The 18,439-nt window shown below is 36.3% G+C and overlaps 1 protein-coding gene across 9 annotated transcripts in view; it reads left to right on the top strand.

The window, feature by feature from the left end:
- The window catches only part of ANKRD31 (ankyrin repeat domain 31), a 119,181-nt gene that overhangs the window by 74,630 nt on the left and 26,112 nt on the right, over positions 1-18,439 (top strand). For 8 of the 9 annotated variants that reach the window (XR_005356884.1, XR_005356885.1, XM_038532543.1 and 5 more), the window contains 3 exons: positions 2,896-3,058; positions 4,742-4,857; positions 14,803-14,890. Coding sequence is in view for 7 of the 9 variants with exons in the window: in XM_038532543.1 (XP_038388471.1) it covers positions 2,896-3,058; positions 4,742-4,857; positions 14,803-14,890 (367 nt within the window). In the remaining 2 variants the exon portion in view is untranslated. The remainder of the gene's footprint in view (positions 1-2,895; positions 3,059-4,741; positions 4,858-14,802; positions 14,891-18,439) is intronic. The other variant, XM_038532546.1, reaches the window with a different exon arrangement.

The raw sequence follows: 18,439 nt of genomic DNA on the forward strand, positions 1-18,439 counted from the left end.
CTCATTGTTAGTGTATAGAAATGCCTCTGATTTCTGGGCATTGATTTTGCCGAATTGCTGTATGAGTTCTAGCAATCTTGGAGTGGCGTCTTTTGGGTTTTCTATGTACACTATCATGTCATCTGTGAAGAGGGAGAGTTTGACTTCTTTTTTGCCAATTGAATGCCTTCTATTTCCTTTTGTTGTCTGACTGCTAGGGCTAGGACTTCTAGTACTATGTTGAATAGCAGTGGTGAGAGTGGACATCCCTGTCTTGTTCCTGATCTTAGGGGAAAGGCTCCCAGTGTTTCCCCATTGAGAATGATATTTGCTGTGGGCTTTTCATAGATGGCTTTTAAGATGTTGAGGAATGTTCCCTCTATCCCTACACTCTGAAGAGTTTTGATCAGGCATGGATGCTGTATTTTGTCAAGTACTTTCTCTGCATCTATTGAGAGGATCATATGGTTCTTGTTTTTTCTCTTGTTGATGTGATCTCTCATGTTGATTGCTTCTCATGCTGAACCAACCTTGCATCCCGGGGATAAATCCCAGTTGGTCATGGTGAATAATCTTAATGTACTGTTGGATCCTATTGGCTAGTTTCTTGTTGAGAATTTTTGCATCTGAGTTCATCAGGGATATTGATCTATAATTCTCCTTTTTGGTGGGGTCTTTGGTTTTGAAATGGAAATATATGGATTTTTTTTTATAATGATGGAATGTTTCTGAGTCATGGTTATAGTAGTGATTACTCCAGTAAAGCTGATTTAAAAAAAAAAAAAAGGCAAGGGGCCTACTTCTTGGTCACCTAATTTTTGTCATGTTCTTTGTTCCTTAGGTCTACCCCATCATGTTACCTGGAACTCTCTCTCAACTATAGCTTTCGCCTTGCCTGCTAAATGCCTTTTTGTGCTGTTGCTATTCTCTTACACTTTTGCCTACGCATGAGCCTTACGGCAACAGCTGTTCAGGGTCCTATTCCATCTGAGCTGAGCTCTCTGTGTCTTCCAAACTAATATATTAAATGAGTCCATGTTAACACATTAAAGGTCAAAGCCTTCCGATAGGAAGGCCTCATCTTAACACACAAAATAGTCATTATTAATATGGTGTAATTTTTAAGTCCAGAAAAGCTTCCTTTGTTAAAGAACAACAACAAAAAAACTACCTTTCTCCCTCCCAAATATATAGTAATGGAAAGAGAATATAAGGAATCTGTATTTTTAAATAATTCCACAGGTGACTTTACTGATAACTCAGGCTTAGAAACTCCTGGATTAATGAGGTACTGCTCACCCCCTCTTTTTATTTTTTAAAGATTTTTATTTATTCATGAGAGACCAGAGAGAGAGAGAGAGAGGCAGAGACACAGGCAGAGGGAGAAGCAGGCTCCATGCAGGGAGCCTGATGTGGGACTTAATCCTGGGTCTCCAGGATCACACCCTGGGCTGAAGGCGGCACCAAACTGCTGAGCCACCCCTGCTGCCCACTCACTCCCTATTTTAAAAAACAAAACAAAATACTTTTACTCAGACTTCACTAAGTTTTTATCAAAAATCTTTCTAGGAGACTTTCTTCATATGCTATTTATTATCCACTGTCCCTCATTACTTAAGTTGGTCTTTTTACTCCTCTAGAGAAAAAGGGGGCTTAGGGGACTTTCATTAAGAATCCATTAGAGGTGGTGGAAGGGGAGGTGGGCGGGGGGTGGGGGTAACTGGGTGGCGGGCACTGAGGTGGGCACTTGACGGGATGAGCACTGGGTGTTATTCTGTATGTTGACAAATTGAACACCAATAAAAATAAATTTATTAAAAAAAGAATCCATTATGAATATGGTATTTGACAGAGGCTCACATTTAGGTCTTATAGGTGATAAAAATGAGGTTCAAATGGTAAATAACTTGCTCAAGGACATAGCTAGTAGGTATCAGGAATGAGTTTTGTACGCTTGATTTTAAAACAAACATATTTTCTCTTAAGCTAATTTCTCTTGTGCGAACTCTGGGCTGATGGGATAAATGAGGGGCTATCCTTATCATCTTCATTGGCCCATTTACTCCTAAATTTCTCTGTTTCTCCATACCTGGACATAAGGAGAAAAGATAAGCCACTAACACAGAGCATAGCTCTATTTTAAACAAAATCCTGACCATGTTTTTCTACTCCGGTTTTTCAGTGATTTGAGTCCCTTACTTGACTCACACAGATGGAATCATTGGCTGTTTTTCACTAGTTGACTTATACCATAGCTAATTAGTAACATCTTTAACTTTGATAATTTACAAACTCCCAATATATAACAGCTTTGAGTTATTCAGAGAAACCTTATTTATGTTAGAAACCATCCCCCACCCAATGTTACAACTTCTTTGACCTCAGTTTCCTCTTCTGTAAGATGATCAGGTTGGAGTAGATTATTTCTAAATTTCCTTTTACCTTTAAGATTCTGTGCATATAATTCACTTATTTAGGACACATAACAAATCTATTCAGATACTATTAGAAGGGTCATTGGATTTAGAAGCTAGCTCATTAAACTTCTTGAACAAGTAACATACCTAAAATATAGTGATGCAGGTTGGAGGAAAGGACAAAGGGCTCTGTTAAAGAGATAGAGTCAGTCTTGTATATCATTCTACCTGTGTGTGCTTCTTAACTGCAATGAAGGCAGCATCTCTGGTATTTTCATGTCATTGTTTGGTTCTTCTTGAGGACAGGACAGGCCAAATCATTAAATTATTTTATAGCTTTCATATCAAATTTAATAAAAAATTTTCTTGGCTAGCATTTGAAACTTCTTTTGATAACTTTTAATACTTTGATAACTTTTAATAGTGGTGTATTATAATGAAAGCAGAAATTATTGATCTTAGGTGTCTGTAGGGATAACTTTGGAAAAATACCTTGTAGGCAGCTGAGATTCTACTACCACATGGAGCAAACCCAAATCAAAAGAATCAAAAACAGAAAACTGCTTTGGATGAAGCAGATAATGAGAAAATGAAAGAGCTACTGATATCTTTTGGTGCAATTGAGACTGATAATAGAAATGAAAGTAATGCTACAGTCACTGGTATGTATGTCAGTATTGCTTGCTATCTTATACAAGTGTATACATACCTCTGCTTAGAAAAATAAATCTTCAGATTTGTAGTGTAAATTGTTTCATAACTGGGGTAAATGTTTTGTGTGCTTACTAAACTCTTGAAAAGCATTATTTACTTTTGGAACTTAGCATTTCCAAACATGGTTTAATTTATATACCATATGATCCTATTGGATTGGAATTACATGTTGAAATGGAGCCCATATTATTCATTAAACAATTATTAATCTTTACCATTGAGTCTGTGATAGAGATTTAACTGAAACCACACAGATTGGCTTACTGTTAGTAAGGCCAGAAAATGTTGATATTATATGAAAGTCTTTGCAATTAAGATACCGTTACTTCAAAATTTATAGTGGTGTATGTGACAGTTGGACCGATGCCAACTTTTCAATAATCTAACGTTTTGATGCTAGAATATGAATTTGTTAATAAGCAAATATACTTATATGTGTATGTGTAAATAGAGTATAAAAATATTTCAAGGTAATTTATAGCAGGGCAAAATTTTATGAACCATTTTTTAAAAATAGTTTGCATTTAAATAATATAGTGAACTATCTATAAGAAATAAGCATGTTGTGAACACTAATATAGAAAACACATTTGTTAAGCACCTGCCAAGCAAACTAGGTACTTGCCCATGGGGAACTTCGAGTCTTGTGGGAAGGTCAACCAGAAAACAGTTAAACACAATTTATTAAGTGTTGAGGAGAGTGAGTTGTTCTTCCTTTTCTGTTCTTTTCTGCATGAGCCTTGACTCATAAGAGAAACCCGGGAACATACCTGCTGCTCCTTCTCCCTATGAGGTGGAATAATTGGGGAAAGAATCCCCATTACACAGTTTTCCCCTAGCCTACCACTATCCTTACCAGTTGTTTTTCAAGAGAAGAATTATGTTACTGATATTATTGGTCAGAGCTAAAGATAATCACTGTCTCATATATTACTAGTGAGTTAGAGCACATATAGGTCAAAGTCAAGACTGATAAAAGGTTCCTCTTTTCATTGTGTGCTACTATATAGTAAGTTTATAGGGTCAGGGCCTTTCTTAGAGCCCCAGCCATGTCTTTCTCCCTCTCCACAGCCATATTTGGAATTATTGGGCACTCTGTTGTGAAGTGCTATATATCTATTCCCACCTGTCTGTTGTTTCTTGTGTATACATTTCCTTGGTCAGGTACCCTAAAGGGATGAGGGATGTAGGGTACAATACTTATATGAAGAAAGGGAACCCAGAATGAGAAAAGGATGAGAGACAATGAATTGTAGGCATAATGATTAAGAGCATGGATTTTGGAATCAGATCTGGTTTCAATACTGCTATGTGACTTGAAGGAAACTTCCCAAATCCCCCTAAGCTTCATTCTCCTCTTCTGTAAAATGGATAGAATAAACTACCTATCTTACAGGGCTTATATGAAGATTAAATAAGATTAAATAAGGAAAAGAGTTTGACATTCAATGTGTGATAAGTTTTTGATAAATGTTAGCTGTAATCAGTCAGTTGATAGTAATAATAATGAGATGCTGAACATTAAGATATTATAGTAATTGCAGACTTAATTTATTCCTTCTATTCTTGTCACCATTAAAATTGGTAAGATGAAGCTACATTATTGTATTTTCTAATTTTAATTCTTAAAGTCAAAATTCCTGCTGTCCAACCAAAAAGGCATAAGTGGTGTTTTTGTGATGACTGCAACACTGTTGATCCACCTTCTCTTTCACAAAGAGAAAAAAGAAGAGAAAGCTATCCTGTGGTGAGTGAAGTTGAAATCCTTCCATTTTTTGCTTTACATAGTATCATTCTATGGGCCAGCTAGCCATTGGTTATTGCTGATACTCTTTCCATTTTAAGGACACAGGTTGAAAATATTTTTTGTAACAAGAAAATAATATAGTTAATGAGCCAAGAAAATATGTCATGTAATTGACTCACTTATCTGCATTGAATACAGAATTATGAATTAGCTGCTATTCTTTAAAACTAGGTTATGTTCTTTCTTTTTCACCTTCTCTCCGTCAGCATTTATTTTTTTTAATAAATTAATTTTGTATTGGTGTTCAATTTACCAAGATACAGAATAACACCCAGTGCTCATCCCATCAAGTGCCCCCCTCAGTGACCGTCACCGATTCACCCCCACCCCCCGCCCTCCTCCCCTTCTACCACCCCTAGTTCATTCCCCAGAGTTAGGAGTCTTTATCTTCTATCTCCCATTCTGATATTTCCCACACACTTCTTCTCCCTTCCCTTATATTCCCTTTCGCTCTTATTTATATTCCCCAAATGAATGAGAACATACACTGTTTTTCCTTCTCCAATTGACTTACTTCACTCAGCATAATACCCTCCAGTTCCATCCATGTTGAAGCAAATGGTGGGTATTTGTCGTTTCTAATGGCTGAGTAATATTCCATTGTATACAGAAACCACATCTTCTTTATCCATTCATCTTTTGATGGACACCAAGGCTCCTTCCACAGTTTGGCTATTGTGGACATTGCTGCTAGAAACATAGGGGTGCAGGTGTCCTGGCATTTCATTGTATCTGAATCTTTGGGTAAATCCCCAACAGTGCAATTGCTGGGTCGTAGGGCAGGTCTATTTTTAACTCTATGAGGAACCTCCACACAGTTTTCCAGAGTGGCTGCACAGGTCACATTCCCACCAACAGTGTAAGAGGGTTCCCTTTTCTCCGCATCCTCTCCAACATTTGTGGTTTCCTGCCTTGTTAATGTTCCCCATTCTCACTGGTGTGAGGTGGTATCTCATTGTGGTTTTGATTTGTATTTCCCTGATGGCAAGTGATGCAGAGCATTTTCTCATGTGCATGTTGGCCATGTCTATGTCTTCCTCTGTGAGATTTCATGTCTTTTGCCCATTTCATGATTGGATTGGTTGTTTCTTTCCTGTTGAGTTTAATGAGTTCTTTATAGATCTTGGAAACTAGCCCTTTATCTGATACATCATTTGCAAATATCTTCTCCCATTCTGTAGGTTGTCTTTTAGTTTTGTTGACTGTATCCTTTGCTGTGCAAAAGCTTCTTATCTTGATGAAGTCCCAATAGTTCATTTTTGCTTTTGTTTCTTTTGCCTTTGTGGATGTATCTTGCAAGAAGTTACTGTGGCCAAGTTCAAAAAGGGTTTTGCCTGTGTTCTCCTCTAGGATTTTGATGGAATCTTGTCTCACATTTAGATTTTTCATCCATTTTGAGTTTATCTTCGTGTATGGTGCAAGAGAGTGGTCTAGTTTCATTCTTCTGCCTGTGGATGTCCAATTTTCCCAGCACCATTTATTGAAGAGACTGTCTTTCTTCCAATGGATAGTCTTTCCTCCTTTATCGAATATTAGTTGACCATAAAGTTGAGGGTCCACTTCTGGATTCTCTATTCTGTTCCATTGATCTATGTGTCTGTTTTTGTGCCAGTACCACACTGTCTTGATGACCACAGCTTTGTAGTACAACCTGAAATCTGGCATTGTGATGCCCCCAGCTATGGTTTTCTCTTTTAAAATTCCCCTGGCTATTCGGGGTCTTTTCTGATTCCACACAAATCTTAAAATAATTTTTTCTAACTCTCTGAAGAAAGTCTATGGTGTTTTGATAGAGATTGCATTAAAAGTGTAAATTGCCCTGGGTAACACTGACATTTTCACAATATTAATACTGCCAATCCATGAGCATGGGATATTTTTCCATCTCTTTGTGTCTTCCTCAATTTCTTTCAGAAGTGTTCTATAGTTTTTAGGGTATAGATCCTTTACCTCTTTGATTAGGTTTATTCCTAGGTATCTTATGCTTTTGGGTGCAATTGTCAATGGGATTGACTCCTTAATTTCTCTTTCTTCAGTCTCATTGTTAGTGTATAGAAATGCCATTGATTTCTGGGCATTGATTTTGTATCCTGCCACGCTCCCAAATTGCTGTATGAGTTCTAGCAATCTTGGGGTGGAGGCTTTTGGGTTTTCTACGTAGAGTATCATGTCATCGGCGAAGAGGGAGAGTTTGACTTCTTCTTTGCCAATTTGGATGCCTTTAATGTCTTTTTGTTGTCTGATTGCTGAGGCTAGGACTTCCAGTACTATGTTGAATAGCAGTGGTGAGAGTGGACATCCCTGTCTTGTTCCTGATCTTAGGGGAAAGGCTCCCAGTGCTTCCCCATTGAGAATATTTGCTGTGGGCTTTTCGTAGATGGCTTTTAAGATGTTGAGGAATGTTCCTTCTATCCCTACACTCTGAAGAGTTTTGATCAGGAATGGATGCTGTATTTTGTCAAATGCTTTCTCTGCATCTAATGAGAGGATCATATGGTTCTTGGTTTTTCTCTTGCTGATATGATGAATCACATTGATTGTTTTACGAGTGTTGAACCAGCCTTGTGTCCCGGGGATAAATCCTACTTGGTCATCGTGAATAATTTTCTTAATGTACTGTTCTATCCTATTGGCTAGTATCTTGTTGAGAATTTTTGCATCCTTGTTCATCAGGGATATTGGTCTGTAATTCTCCTTTTTGGTGGGGTCTTTCTCTGGTTTTGGAATTAAGGTGATGCTGGCCTCATAGAATGAATTTGGAAGTACTCCATCTCTTTCTATCTTTCCAAACAGCTTAAGTAGAATAGGTATGATTTCTTCTTTAAACATTTGATAGAATTCCCCTGGGAAGCCATCTGGCCCTTGACTCTTGTACCTTGGGAGGTTTTTGATGACTGCTTCAATTTCCTCCCTGGTTATTGGCCTGTTCAGGTTTTCTATTTCTTCCTGTTCCAGTTTTGGTAGTTTGTGGCTTTCCAGGAATGCGTCCATTTCTTCTAGATTGCCTAATTTATTGGCGTATAGCTGTTCATAATATGTTTTTTAAATAGTTTGTATTTCCTTGGTGTTGGTAGTGATCTCTCCTTTCTCCTTCATGATTTTATTAATTTGAGTCTTCTCTCTCTTCTTTTTAATAAGGCTGGCTAATGGTTTATCTATCTTATTAATTCTTTCAAAGAACCAACTCCTGGTTTTTTTTTTTTTTGTTTTGTTTTTTTTTGTTTTTTTTTTTTTGTTTGTTTGTTTTTTCACTCCTGGTTTTGTTGATCTGTTCCACAGTTCTTCTAGTCTCGATTTCGTTGAGTTCTGCTTGAATCTTAATTAACTCTTCTACTGCTGGGTGTAGGATCTATCTGCCATTCTTTCTCTAGCTCCTTTATGTGTAAGGTTAGGTTTTGTATTTGAGTTCTTTCCAGTTTTTGAATGGATGCTTGTATTGCGATGTATTTCCCCCTCAGGACTGCTTTTGCTGCATCCCAAAGATTTTGAACAGTTTTATCTTCATTCTCATTAGTTTCCATGAGTCTTTTTAATTCTTCCTTAATTTCCTGGTTGACCCTTTCATCTTTTAGCGGGATGGTCCTTAACCTCCACGTGTTTGAGGTCCTTCCAAACTTCTTGTTGTGATTTAGTTCTAATTTCAAGGCATTATGGTCCGAGAATATGCAGGGGACGATCCCAATCTTTTGGTATCGGTTCATACCCAATTTGTGACTCAGTATGTGGTCTATTCTGGAGAAAGTTCCATGTGCACTTGAGAAGAATATGTATTCAGTTGAGTTTGGATGTAAAGTTCTGTAGATATCTGTGAAATCCATCTGGTTCAATGTATCATTTAAAGCTCTCGTTTCTTTGGAGATGTTGTTTTTAGAAGACCTGTCGAGGGTAGAAAGAGCTAGATTGAAGTCACCAAGTATAAGTGTATTATTATCTAAGTATGTCTTAACTTTGGTTATTAATTGATTGATATGTTTGGCAGCTCCGACATTCAGGGCATATATATTGAGGATTGTTAAGTCCTCTTGTTGGATAGATCCTTTAAGTATGATATAGTGTCCCTCTTCATCTCTCACTACAGTTTTCGGGGTAAATTTTAGTTTATCTGATATAAGGATGGCTACCCCTGCTTTCTTTTGAGGACCATTTGAATGGTAAATGGTTCTCCAACCTTTTATTTTCAGGTTGTAGGTATCCTTCTGTCTAAAATGAGTCTCTTGTAGACAGCAAATAGATGGGTCCTGCTTTCTTATCCAGTCTGAAACCCTGCGCCTTTTGATGGGGTCATTAAGCCCGTTCACGTTCAGAGTTACTATTGACAGATATGAGTTTAGTGTCATCATGATATCTGTTCAGTCCTTGTTTTTGTGGATTGTTCCTCTGAACTTCTTCTTAAAGGGGAATTTTAAGAGTCCCCCTTAAATTTTCTTGCAGAGTTGGTTTGGAGGTCACATATTCTTTCAGTTGCCTGTCTTGGAAGCTCTTTATCTCTCCTTCAATTTTGAATGAGAGCCTTGCTGGATAAAGTATTCTTGGTTGCATGTTCTTCTCATTTAGGACCCTGAATATATCCTGCCAGCCCTTTCTGGCCTGCCAGGTCTCTGTGGAGAGGTCTGCTGTTACCCTAATATTCCTCCCCATAAAAGTCAGGGATTTCTTGTCTCTTGCTGCTTTAAGGATCTTCTCTTTATCTTTGGAATTTGCAAGCTTCACTATTAAATGTCGAGGTGTTGAACGGTTTTTATTGATTTTAGGGGTGGATCTCTCTATTGGTTATGGTCTTTAGTTACTTCTTCTCCCATGGAGCCTGCCACTATCATATTGTATCTTCACCCACCCACTCCCCCAAAGAAGTTCTAGGATGCATAGTAGGTAGAAAAAACCCTGGAACCCAGGCAGAAAAGAGGAAAGCAACTGGGGTTACCCAACCTGGAATCTCACATGGTTTATAGTGATTGTGGTTGCTGCATGTGAAACTCCTCATATAATAGTGAATTTTTACAAAAATAACATAGTAATTGCTCAATAAAAAATGTCAGTTAAGATGTGTATGTGTAACTTGTGAAAAACATAAAGCTTACTAGAAACTAACTTCTTAAGAAAGTAGCATCCCCAATTAAATATTATTTTGAATAAGACTGTTGAGGGGCCTCTGGGTGGCTCTTTGGTTGAGCATCTGCCTTTGGCTCAGGTCGTTATCCTGGGGTCCTGGGATTGAGTCCTGCATCAGGCTCCCTGCACAGAGCCTGCTTCTCCCTCTGTCTGTGTCTTTGCCTCTGTCTGGGTCTCTCATAAATAAATAAATAAATAAAATCTTAAAAAAAAAAACACCAAAAACACTATGTTGTTTAGACTTTTCTTATATGCTTTCTGTTAATCACTGTCAAGAAGACATGTCATTCATTGAATCTAAACTATTAATCAACAAAATATTTCATTTTAAGTGGTATTCAAACTAAATTGCATTTGCCTCAGCACTTCAAAAATGTTTTACATTTTTTCCTGGTATCTGTTGTGAAGGACAGAAAGTCAGCCATCAATCTAATTGTCATATCCTTGTAGATACTCTGTCTTTTAATTTTAGGGCTTTTATGTACTCCAGTTTCACTAAGTTGTATCTAAATGTGGAGCATTTTTATTAATTATACTCAGACCTAGAAATGCTCCTTTAATCTGAAGGCACATTTCTCATTTGTATTTCAGGAACTCTCTCTGTCCTTATACCTTTGACAGTTGCCCCTCCTCCATTCAGTATTTTTCTGTTTTGGAACCTCTATTCAGATGTCTGTTAGACCGGTTTCTATGTCTTTTAGTATCTTCTTCATATTTTCCATCTCTACCTCTCCACGCTATGTTCTTTTTTTTTTTTTTTTAAAGATTTTATTCACTTTTTCATGAGAGACACAGAGGGAAAGGCAGAGCAATGCAGAGACATAGGTAGAGGAAGAAGCAGGCTCCCTCTGGGGAGCCTGATGTGGGACTCGATCCCAGTACCCCAGGATCACAACCTGAGCCAAAGGTGGATGTTCAGCCACTGAGCCACCCAGGCGTCCCATCCACACTACATTCCGTGGAATATCCTTTGCCCTCTCTCCCAATTCATTATTTAACTCCTCAAATATTTCTAATCTATTTAACCCATACATTGAGCCTTTAATTTAAATGACTGTGTTTTTTATTTCTAAAAATTCTGTTTGCTTTTCAAATTTTTGTTTTAAAGAAAGAATAAAATAACAAAAAGATTTTTCTGCTCTTATAATATTGATAGTATTTTTAAAAATCCAAACATTTTTAAAAGGAATTTTAAAGTCTCTTCCTGATTCTTTTTCATGATAACATGATTCTTTATGTGGTTTTTAATTTTTTATTGTAATCTCATTTAAGTGAAGACTGATAACTGTGGGAATTTTGGTGTGCTTAGGCTTTGTGCTGAACATTTGCCTCTGCTGGGGCCCTAGATTTCATCAGTTTCACACAGGTTTTTATGCTAATTTCTCAGTTTGGATTCCTGGACCACACAAATTATATAAATGTAGTTCTTACATACATTTGTGATATAGGTTTGAGTCTCTTATTTTCTACCCAAAGCCTTGGATGGTGGCAAGTAGAGTTTTTCTAACCTTTATTTGACCTAAATGTCACTACCTTTATTCCTGTTGTTCTTTGTGTGCATTAAAAACCTAGCCCCAATACCATATTTGTTCCAGATTCCCATTGGGCCACCAATAGCTCCAATAGCATTTATGACATCAGGGAGTTTTTCATTCATTTTCCATTTTTGTGTGTGTATATTTAAAGTTGGAGCACCTGGGTGGTTCAGTTGATTAAGCATCTGCCTTTGGCTCAGGTCATGATCCCAGGGTCCTGAGATTGAGTTCTACATCTGGCTCCCTGCTCAACGGGAAGTCTGCTTTTCCTTCTGCCCCTCCCCCACTCGTTCTCTCTCTCTCTCTCTCTCTCTCTCTCTCTCTCTCTCTCATACAATCTTTTTTTTTTAAGTTTATTGTGTTTTGTCTACTATTTTCATGTGTTTGAAGTGGGCAGAGGTTGTTCTATATTAGCTCAGCCCACCATATCGACCGTAAGTATCTTTAAGGTATATTTTCAGGTAAAGATGAGAACATCTTGGAAAAACTACTGTTGTTATTGACTATATGAGCGTTTGCTTCAGTAGTAATGTATATCATTTCACATGCCAAGCTTTGGAAAAAGTGTGGAGATACAGGAATCTATAGAAAACGGACTTTGGGTAAAGGGATGAGTAAAATGGGTGAGGGGAGTGAGAGGTATGTTTCCAGTTATGAAATGATTAAGTCACAGGAATAAAAGATAAGTGTAAGTAATACAGTCAGTGATATTATAATAGTGGTGTTTGGTGGCAAGATAGTAGCTATACTTGTGGTGAACATAAGATAACATATAAACTCATCAAATTAGTGTTGTACATCTAAAGTTAATGTAATATGTGTCAACTACAATTAAAAAAGAAAAAAATCAACTTTAGAAGAGGAGGAAAACTCAAGAAATACAAAGTCTTTAAAGTCATTAACAGTTACTCTTTTATAAATGTAAACTTCTTTTGAATGTTGGAAACTTCAAATCATACTGGAGAGAAGGGTAACTTTATGGCCAGATGCAAACTATGGTAGTTTGCTGCTGCTTTGTAACACCTTCAGATCACAGCATATTGGCAGCCTCCTTCTCTATACCTGTGTACATGGAGTAATAATGCTAATAGTTGGCATTCACTGAGTACTTATTATATGATAAACTGTCCTCTAAGTCCTTATGTTAACTCATTTAGTCCTCATAATAACCCTTCTGGGAGCATTCTGTGATTTTCATTATCTTCCTTATTACAGTTGAGAAAGCTAAAGTAAAAACAGTTAAGTAACCTAATCCAAAATTACATTTCTGTTAAGTAGCAATACCATAATTAAAGCAATGCCAGGCAGTCTGGCTACAGAGCTTGTGCTTCTAACCACTGCTATATTGTACAAAATTGTAAGAGAGATGTCAGGGGCAAAGGATCCTGCCATAGTAAAGATAAGAAATTTGGAATAAAATTATAGTGAGTCCTTCTGTAAGCATATATAAACTGTCTAAAGCTACTTGTTCCAAAGATATATTCTAGGTTAGGTTTTTTGGTGCTGTTTTTTAAAAATATAAACAAGCAAAATAAGGACTAAGAAGGGGGATCTTGGAGGGAAGGTTATGCTGCCCCTTCATGGTAGAAGGTAAAGCTTGTGTGGAATTTAAGGTTAATGCCCATGGTACCAAGACTGAATGCATCCACAATAAGAGCAAAGCAAAATGGACAATTAGCACCAAAAAACGTTTTCTTTATTCTGACCTTTGGGTAGTGACTTGGCCAGGGCTCAGGTTCAGACCTTTAGTTTGCTTTTATAGCTATTCAGTGTAAAAAAGAGATAAACTTTATTTTGATTGTTTGTTTTGCATAGACATATTTTATAGTTCTGCTCTGATGCATTTCATAAATGACAGCATTGATATAGCTTTTCCACATAGTTGGATGGTTTTATTATGTGCATTTTTCATGTCCCTTGTAGGTGCCAAAGTAAAAATTCAGGGCAATGTACTTTAGAAGGCTTTGAGGACCAACACATTTTTTAAATGAACGTGTATTGAGAATGTATTAAAGAATAGATGATATGAGTCAGTCTATCAGTTTTCATTTACTGAGCACCAGCTATATATCCCATGGTGTGGAAACCATTCACAAATACAAAAGTTATGCTCCTGCCTATAAGATTTTTTTATTTTGATGGAGAAATACAATGTGTAAGACATTATATATATATTATATATAATTTATATATATATATAAATGCTATATTATAAACTCCTGAAATTCTTAAGTAATACTGAGAGAGGAGAAATGAATATGAACTAGATTAGTTAGAAGTTTCATAGGAAATGGGTTTTATATGATAATAAGCAGTACTTATTGAGCTCTTACTTTGTGCTGGCACTGTCCTAAGCACTTTAGATGTGTTACTCTATTCAGGTAAGAAGAGAACAAGTAATATGCTGTAGCCACCCAGCTAGGAAGATGTAAAGCCAGAATTCACACCCAAGCAGTCTAGTTCCAGAATCCATTCCATGATTACATCTCTCAAAACAAAGGGATGGATGGATCTGGGCAAAGTAAATTGAAGACATCCCAGGCAGGACAGTCAGTACCAACAAGGGCAGAGAGAGGTGAACTTAAATCCCATTTGTAAATTTTTAAGAGAGTAGTGTTTTGTATTTTTAAGATTATGTGTGAGATTTTAATAGTGTGCAGTGATGGTCATAAAACCTTAAAGTGAACTTATTGCATATATATGATCTTTAAATATTATGTACTGAGTTGTTCTTTTTTTCACCTACAGCTATGATTATAACAGAAGTCAGTGAGAAATTCTGGTTTTTGAAAAAGATTTTATTTATTTATGAGAGAGAGAGAGACCACAGAGGGAGAGTGAAAGGGAAAAGCAGACTCCCTGCTGAGCAGAGGGCCTGACTCACAGCTTGATCCCAGGACCCTGGGATCAGTACCTGAGCAGGAGGCAGAAGCTTAACCAACTGAGCCACCCAGGCACCCCAAGAAATTATGGTTCTTTATATGGTTGCTACTCTTGTATTCTATTTACCAGGAGTTGATCTGCAACATAAATCAAAATATTTAAGTTTACTTGTTCCCCCAAATGCATAACATATATACAGTTAAGTTTAAACAAACCATGAATACATTTTGAACATAAAGTGAAATGAGCATTTTAGCAGCACTTTCTTTGGCACTTTTACTGTACATTTGACAATTGCATATCAGAGAGAAATATCTACCTTCTTATAATAAAGTTTTTTAATATTTTTATCTGATAGCATCAGGCCATCAGTGCCATTCTACAAAATATAGAAGAAAAACAAGGAAATTTACTAGAATTTGAAATAAGAACCCCTGAAGATGCAGGTAAATATGGACCCATACTCAAGTTTGATTATTTCATACATCCAAGGTCATTGCTCCCTTAGCTTCTTAAGGTATATCTTATATCAAAGCTTACTTAACAGTGGCTGAAAAGTAACCTTTTTTTTTTATGTGATAAGAAAGTACCAGGAATGAGCATCAGAAGTCATTTATGCAAACCAGTGGTTAGTGTAATTGTTAATCAAGATATTTCGAGACTTAAGGTACAACATGCATGAGTAATATGAGAGACACTCAGAACCACGGTCAGAGATAAGCTACTCTGCTGATAAGTTTAGATGAAGATGTGGAAGAAAAGCATAAGATAGTGACTAGAGATGAGATTATGTTACTACTAAGCTCCTCAGTTTCACCCAGCTATCGTAACCCTTAAAAAGAGATCAGAAAAGGAATAGACCGTTGTGACTCAAGTAAGGCAAATCCTCATGCCTTTCAGATGAGCAGATAGACCCAGTAAATGTCTTAGTGGATAGCTGTCTTCCTGTTTACAAAAAACACTAGTGGTTCAAAATGGTAAACTTGACTTTGATCCCTGACCTAATAATCTGAATTTCTCAAAATGTCAGTGAGTATTTGCAAATCTTTGGTAGGTCACAGTTGTGTTTTCTTGAGTTATGATTTACAGATAGAAATTAGCTCCTGAAAGATGCAGATCTGAATGTTAAAGTAGTTAGCTAAAAAATAACTTGAAGAATGTCATCAGTCTTTCATGTAACAGGATACAACTATTAATTCATCTCTTGTCCTAGCTCATACTGTATATAGTCTTTAAAAAATTATTTCCTTTTAAATTATACCCATTCTACCTTTCATCTTGGCCTAACACATGGTACATGTTATGTTTTGAGGAAAATAATACAAAATAATTTATACTATAAAGCAAATGTGAATAATTCATATATTTTATTTAGTATTTACAATATCTTATACACCTAAGGTGAATTTCCAATTTTATAATTTTTTTATTAAAAGGGTATATATAAACGTACTTCAAAATATAATAAAGAAGAAAAATGTGCTAAAATTACATCCTGTCTCACCACAATATTTTGTTGTATACGTTTCCTTTATTTTTTTCTAAGAATTTAATTACATAGTTATACCTCAATAAAATTATTAAAAACATAGTTTGGATCATGCTAAACTTGCCAATTTTACATTTTTCCCCATACCCATTATTCTTAGTGGTTTGCATAGTATCCTATTCTATAAATGTTCCAGAAATTCACTTTTCCCTTTTTGTTGAACATTTACATTTTTCTAATTTTTTGCTAATCTTTAGCATATACCTTTCTGAATTTAGGATTATCTTCTTTGGAAGGATTACCAGAATTGGAACTACTGGGTCAAAAATTTATAAACATTTTAAAATCTGATAATTTGTATTGGTAAATTGTTTTATAAGGTATTAGATACAAATTTATACTTTCACCAACACACATTAGTGTTTATTTCCTTTATACTGCTAAAGCATCAGTATTTTCATTTAATTTTAGTAGTGTAATAAGAAAAATGCCTCATATATTCACCTGCCTTTTTGATTATTAGTGGTATTTTTTCTCTAGTTTTATTTCCTGCTTTTGTGAAGTTGTTCCTGTTTGTCTATTAATAAATTGGAGCCATTTTATATAATCAAGCTATTGACCCCTTTCCTGCCATAATTGCTGCAAATGTTTTTCAGCTTAACTGTCTTTTTATGTGCAATGTGTTAATTTATGCTTAAGTATATATATTTTCAAATTCTGTATAGTAAAATATCAGCCTTTTTCCTTTTAATGCTTTTAAGATGATAAATTTTTCTCCCCTCCCCATCCCTATGCTTTGTAATTTAATTTTATAACCAATACAATGACTAGCAGGATCCCTTTATTTTCGTCTCACTGCCTCTTTAAGGGAGGATAGAAAGGTAAGGCAATGGGACTCTTGAGTTCTTGTTTAGTAACTAAATACTGACTGGTTTTTTTAAAGATTTTATTTATTTATTCATGAGAGACACAAAAAGAGAGAAGCCGAGACACAGGCAGAGGGAGAAGCAGGCTCCCCACATGGAGCCTGATGTGGGACTCCATCCTGAACTGGGATCACGCCCTGAGCCAAAGGCAGACGCCCAACCACTGAACCACCCAGGTGTCCCAATACTGACTGTTATTGACTTCATCAATCTTTGGCAAATGTCTAAAACTTAGTCTCTTCAGAGCAGTTTTCTGAGGCTGTTCTGAGACTTCTACCTGGCTCCTATAGTGTAGCAGGGCAGCGTACATTTTCCTTTCCCTGGCTCCTCTCAGTCTCTCTCTCGCTCTTTTTTTTATTTTTTAATTTTATTTTTTAATTTTTTTTAGGTAATCCACCCTAAACAGGCTCTTTCTTTCAGGGAAAAGCCATCATAGTCAGGATCACAGAGCGGCCTCCACACCAAGTCCTCAGAATCCTGGCACTTTGGACCTGTGATTAGAAGGGAGGATAGTTAATTTTGAGTACAGGAGCAACTTTCCCTTTCCCCAACTGTCCGAATGTCTTGCTGGCTCTGCAGGGTCTCAATCTCTAGATGTTCAAGAAGGAAGTCGATGTGAGTCCATTGTCCCCAAAAAAAGTTATTACTCTCTTCAGAGGCTGCTCCCATTGGGCTTGAGATAAAGGAAAGAAATCTCGCCTTCCACCTTGGCTCCTCAGAATGAGATTCCCATCCATTTGAGCAATAGCTCTCCGAAGTATTTTTACAAATTCACCACCCTGTATTCTGATCCTTTCATATCTTTGATCTGGCTGAGGGATCTAAGAATAATGAATCCCACTGTGTACATTTCTCTTTGAGTCTTTGTTATAGATGTCTTGCATTCACTTTGATATCAGCTATCTTTAGTGCCTCAAATAAACTGACCATAAGAATGTTTAGTTTGAACATTTCATACATTATTTTTTCCTAAGCATTTTAACTCTGTTATTCATTTGAAATCTCTTTTCCACATGTGGTACAAAACAAGGATAGAATAGTCTCCCACCCCCCATATTACTACTCTGCCTCTTATTTGTTGAGTAATTTCTGTCATCCTCGTTGTTTTTCTAATGCCTTATAATCATATATTAAAATCTTACACATATTAGGGCAATTTCTAAGTTCCAAGATACCACTGATTAATGTATCTGATATGTATATAGTATCAATTTACATGTAAAATTCTTTATGTTCTTTTTTATAGAAAAATATAGAATCTTCTTCATTACTATGCTAATGTTATTTCTACCTCTGATTTAAAATTCAGTTAGAAAAACCCAATGTGACAGGGTACATTGATACTATAAACATCTTTTATTAAATGTCAAATATGCCAAACAGATTTATATCTAAATTCTTAATGATCAAGTTTCCCCCCTTTGTTGGCACATGCATCATATAGAATTAATCCTTAGTCATAGTACTAATAAGACAGAAACTACTCTGGGAACACTGACTCTATACTGACCAAATCATTTATATCATTTGTCTAATTTGCAAAGGGAGGTTCTGGAACAAATTCCTACTCTGAACTTCAG

Source organism: Canis lupus, chromosome 3, assembly GCF_011100685.1.
Source record: "Canis lupus familiaris isolate Mischka breed German Shepherd chromosome 3, alternate assembly UU_Cfam_GSD_1.0, whole genome shotgun sequence".
Taxonomy (NCBI): domain Eukaryota; kingdom Metazoa; phylum Chordata; class Mammalia; order Carnivora; family Canidae; genus Canis; species Canis lupus.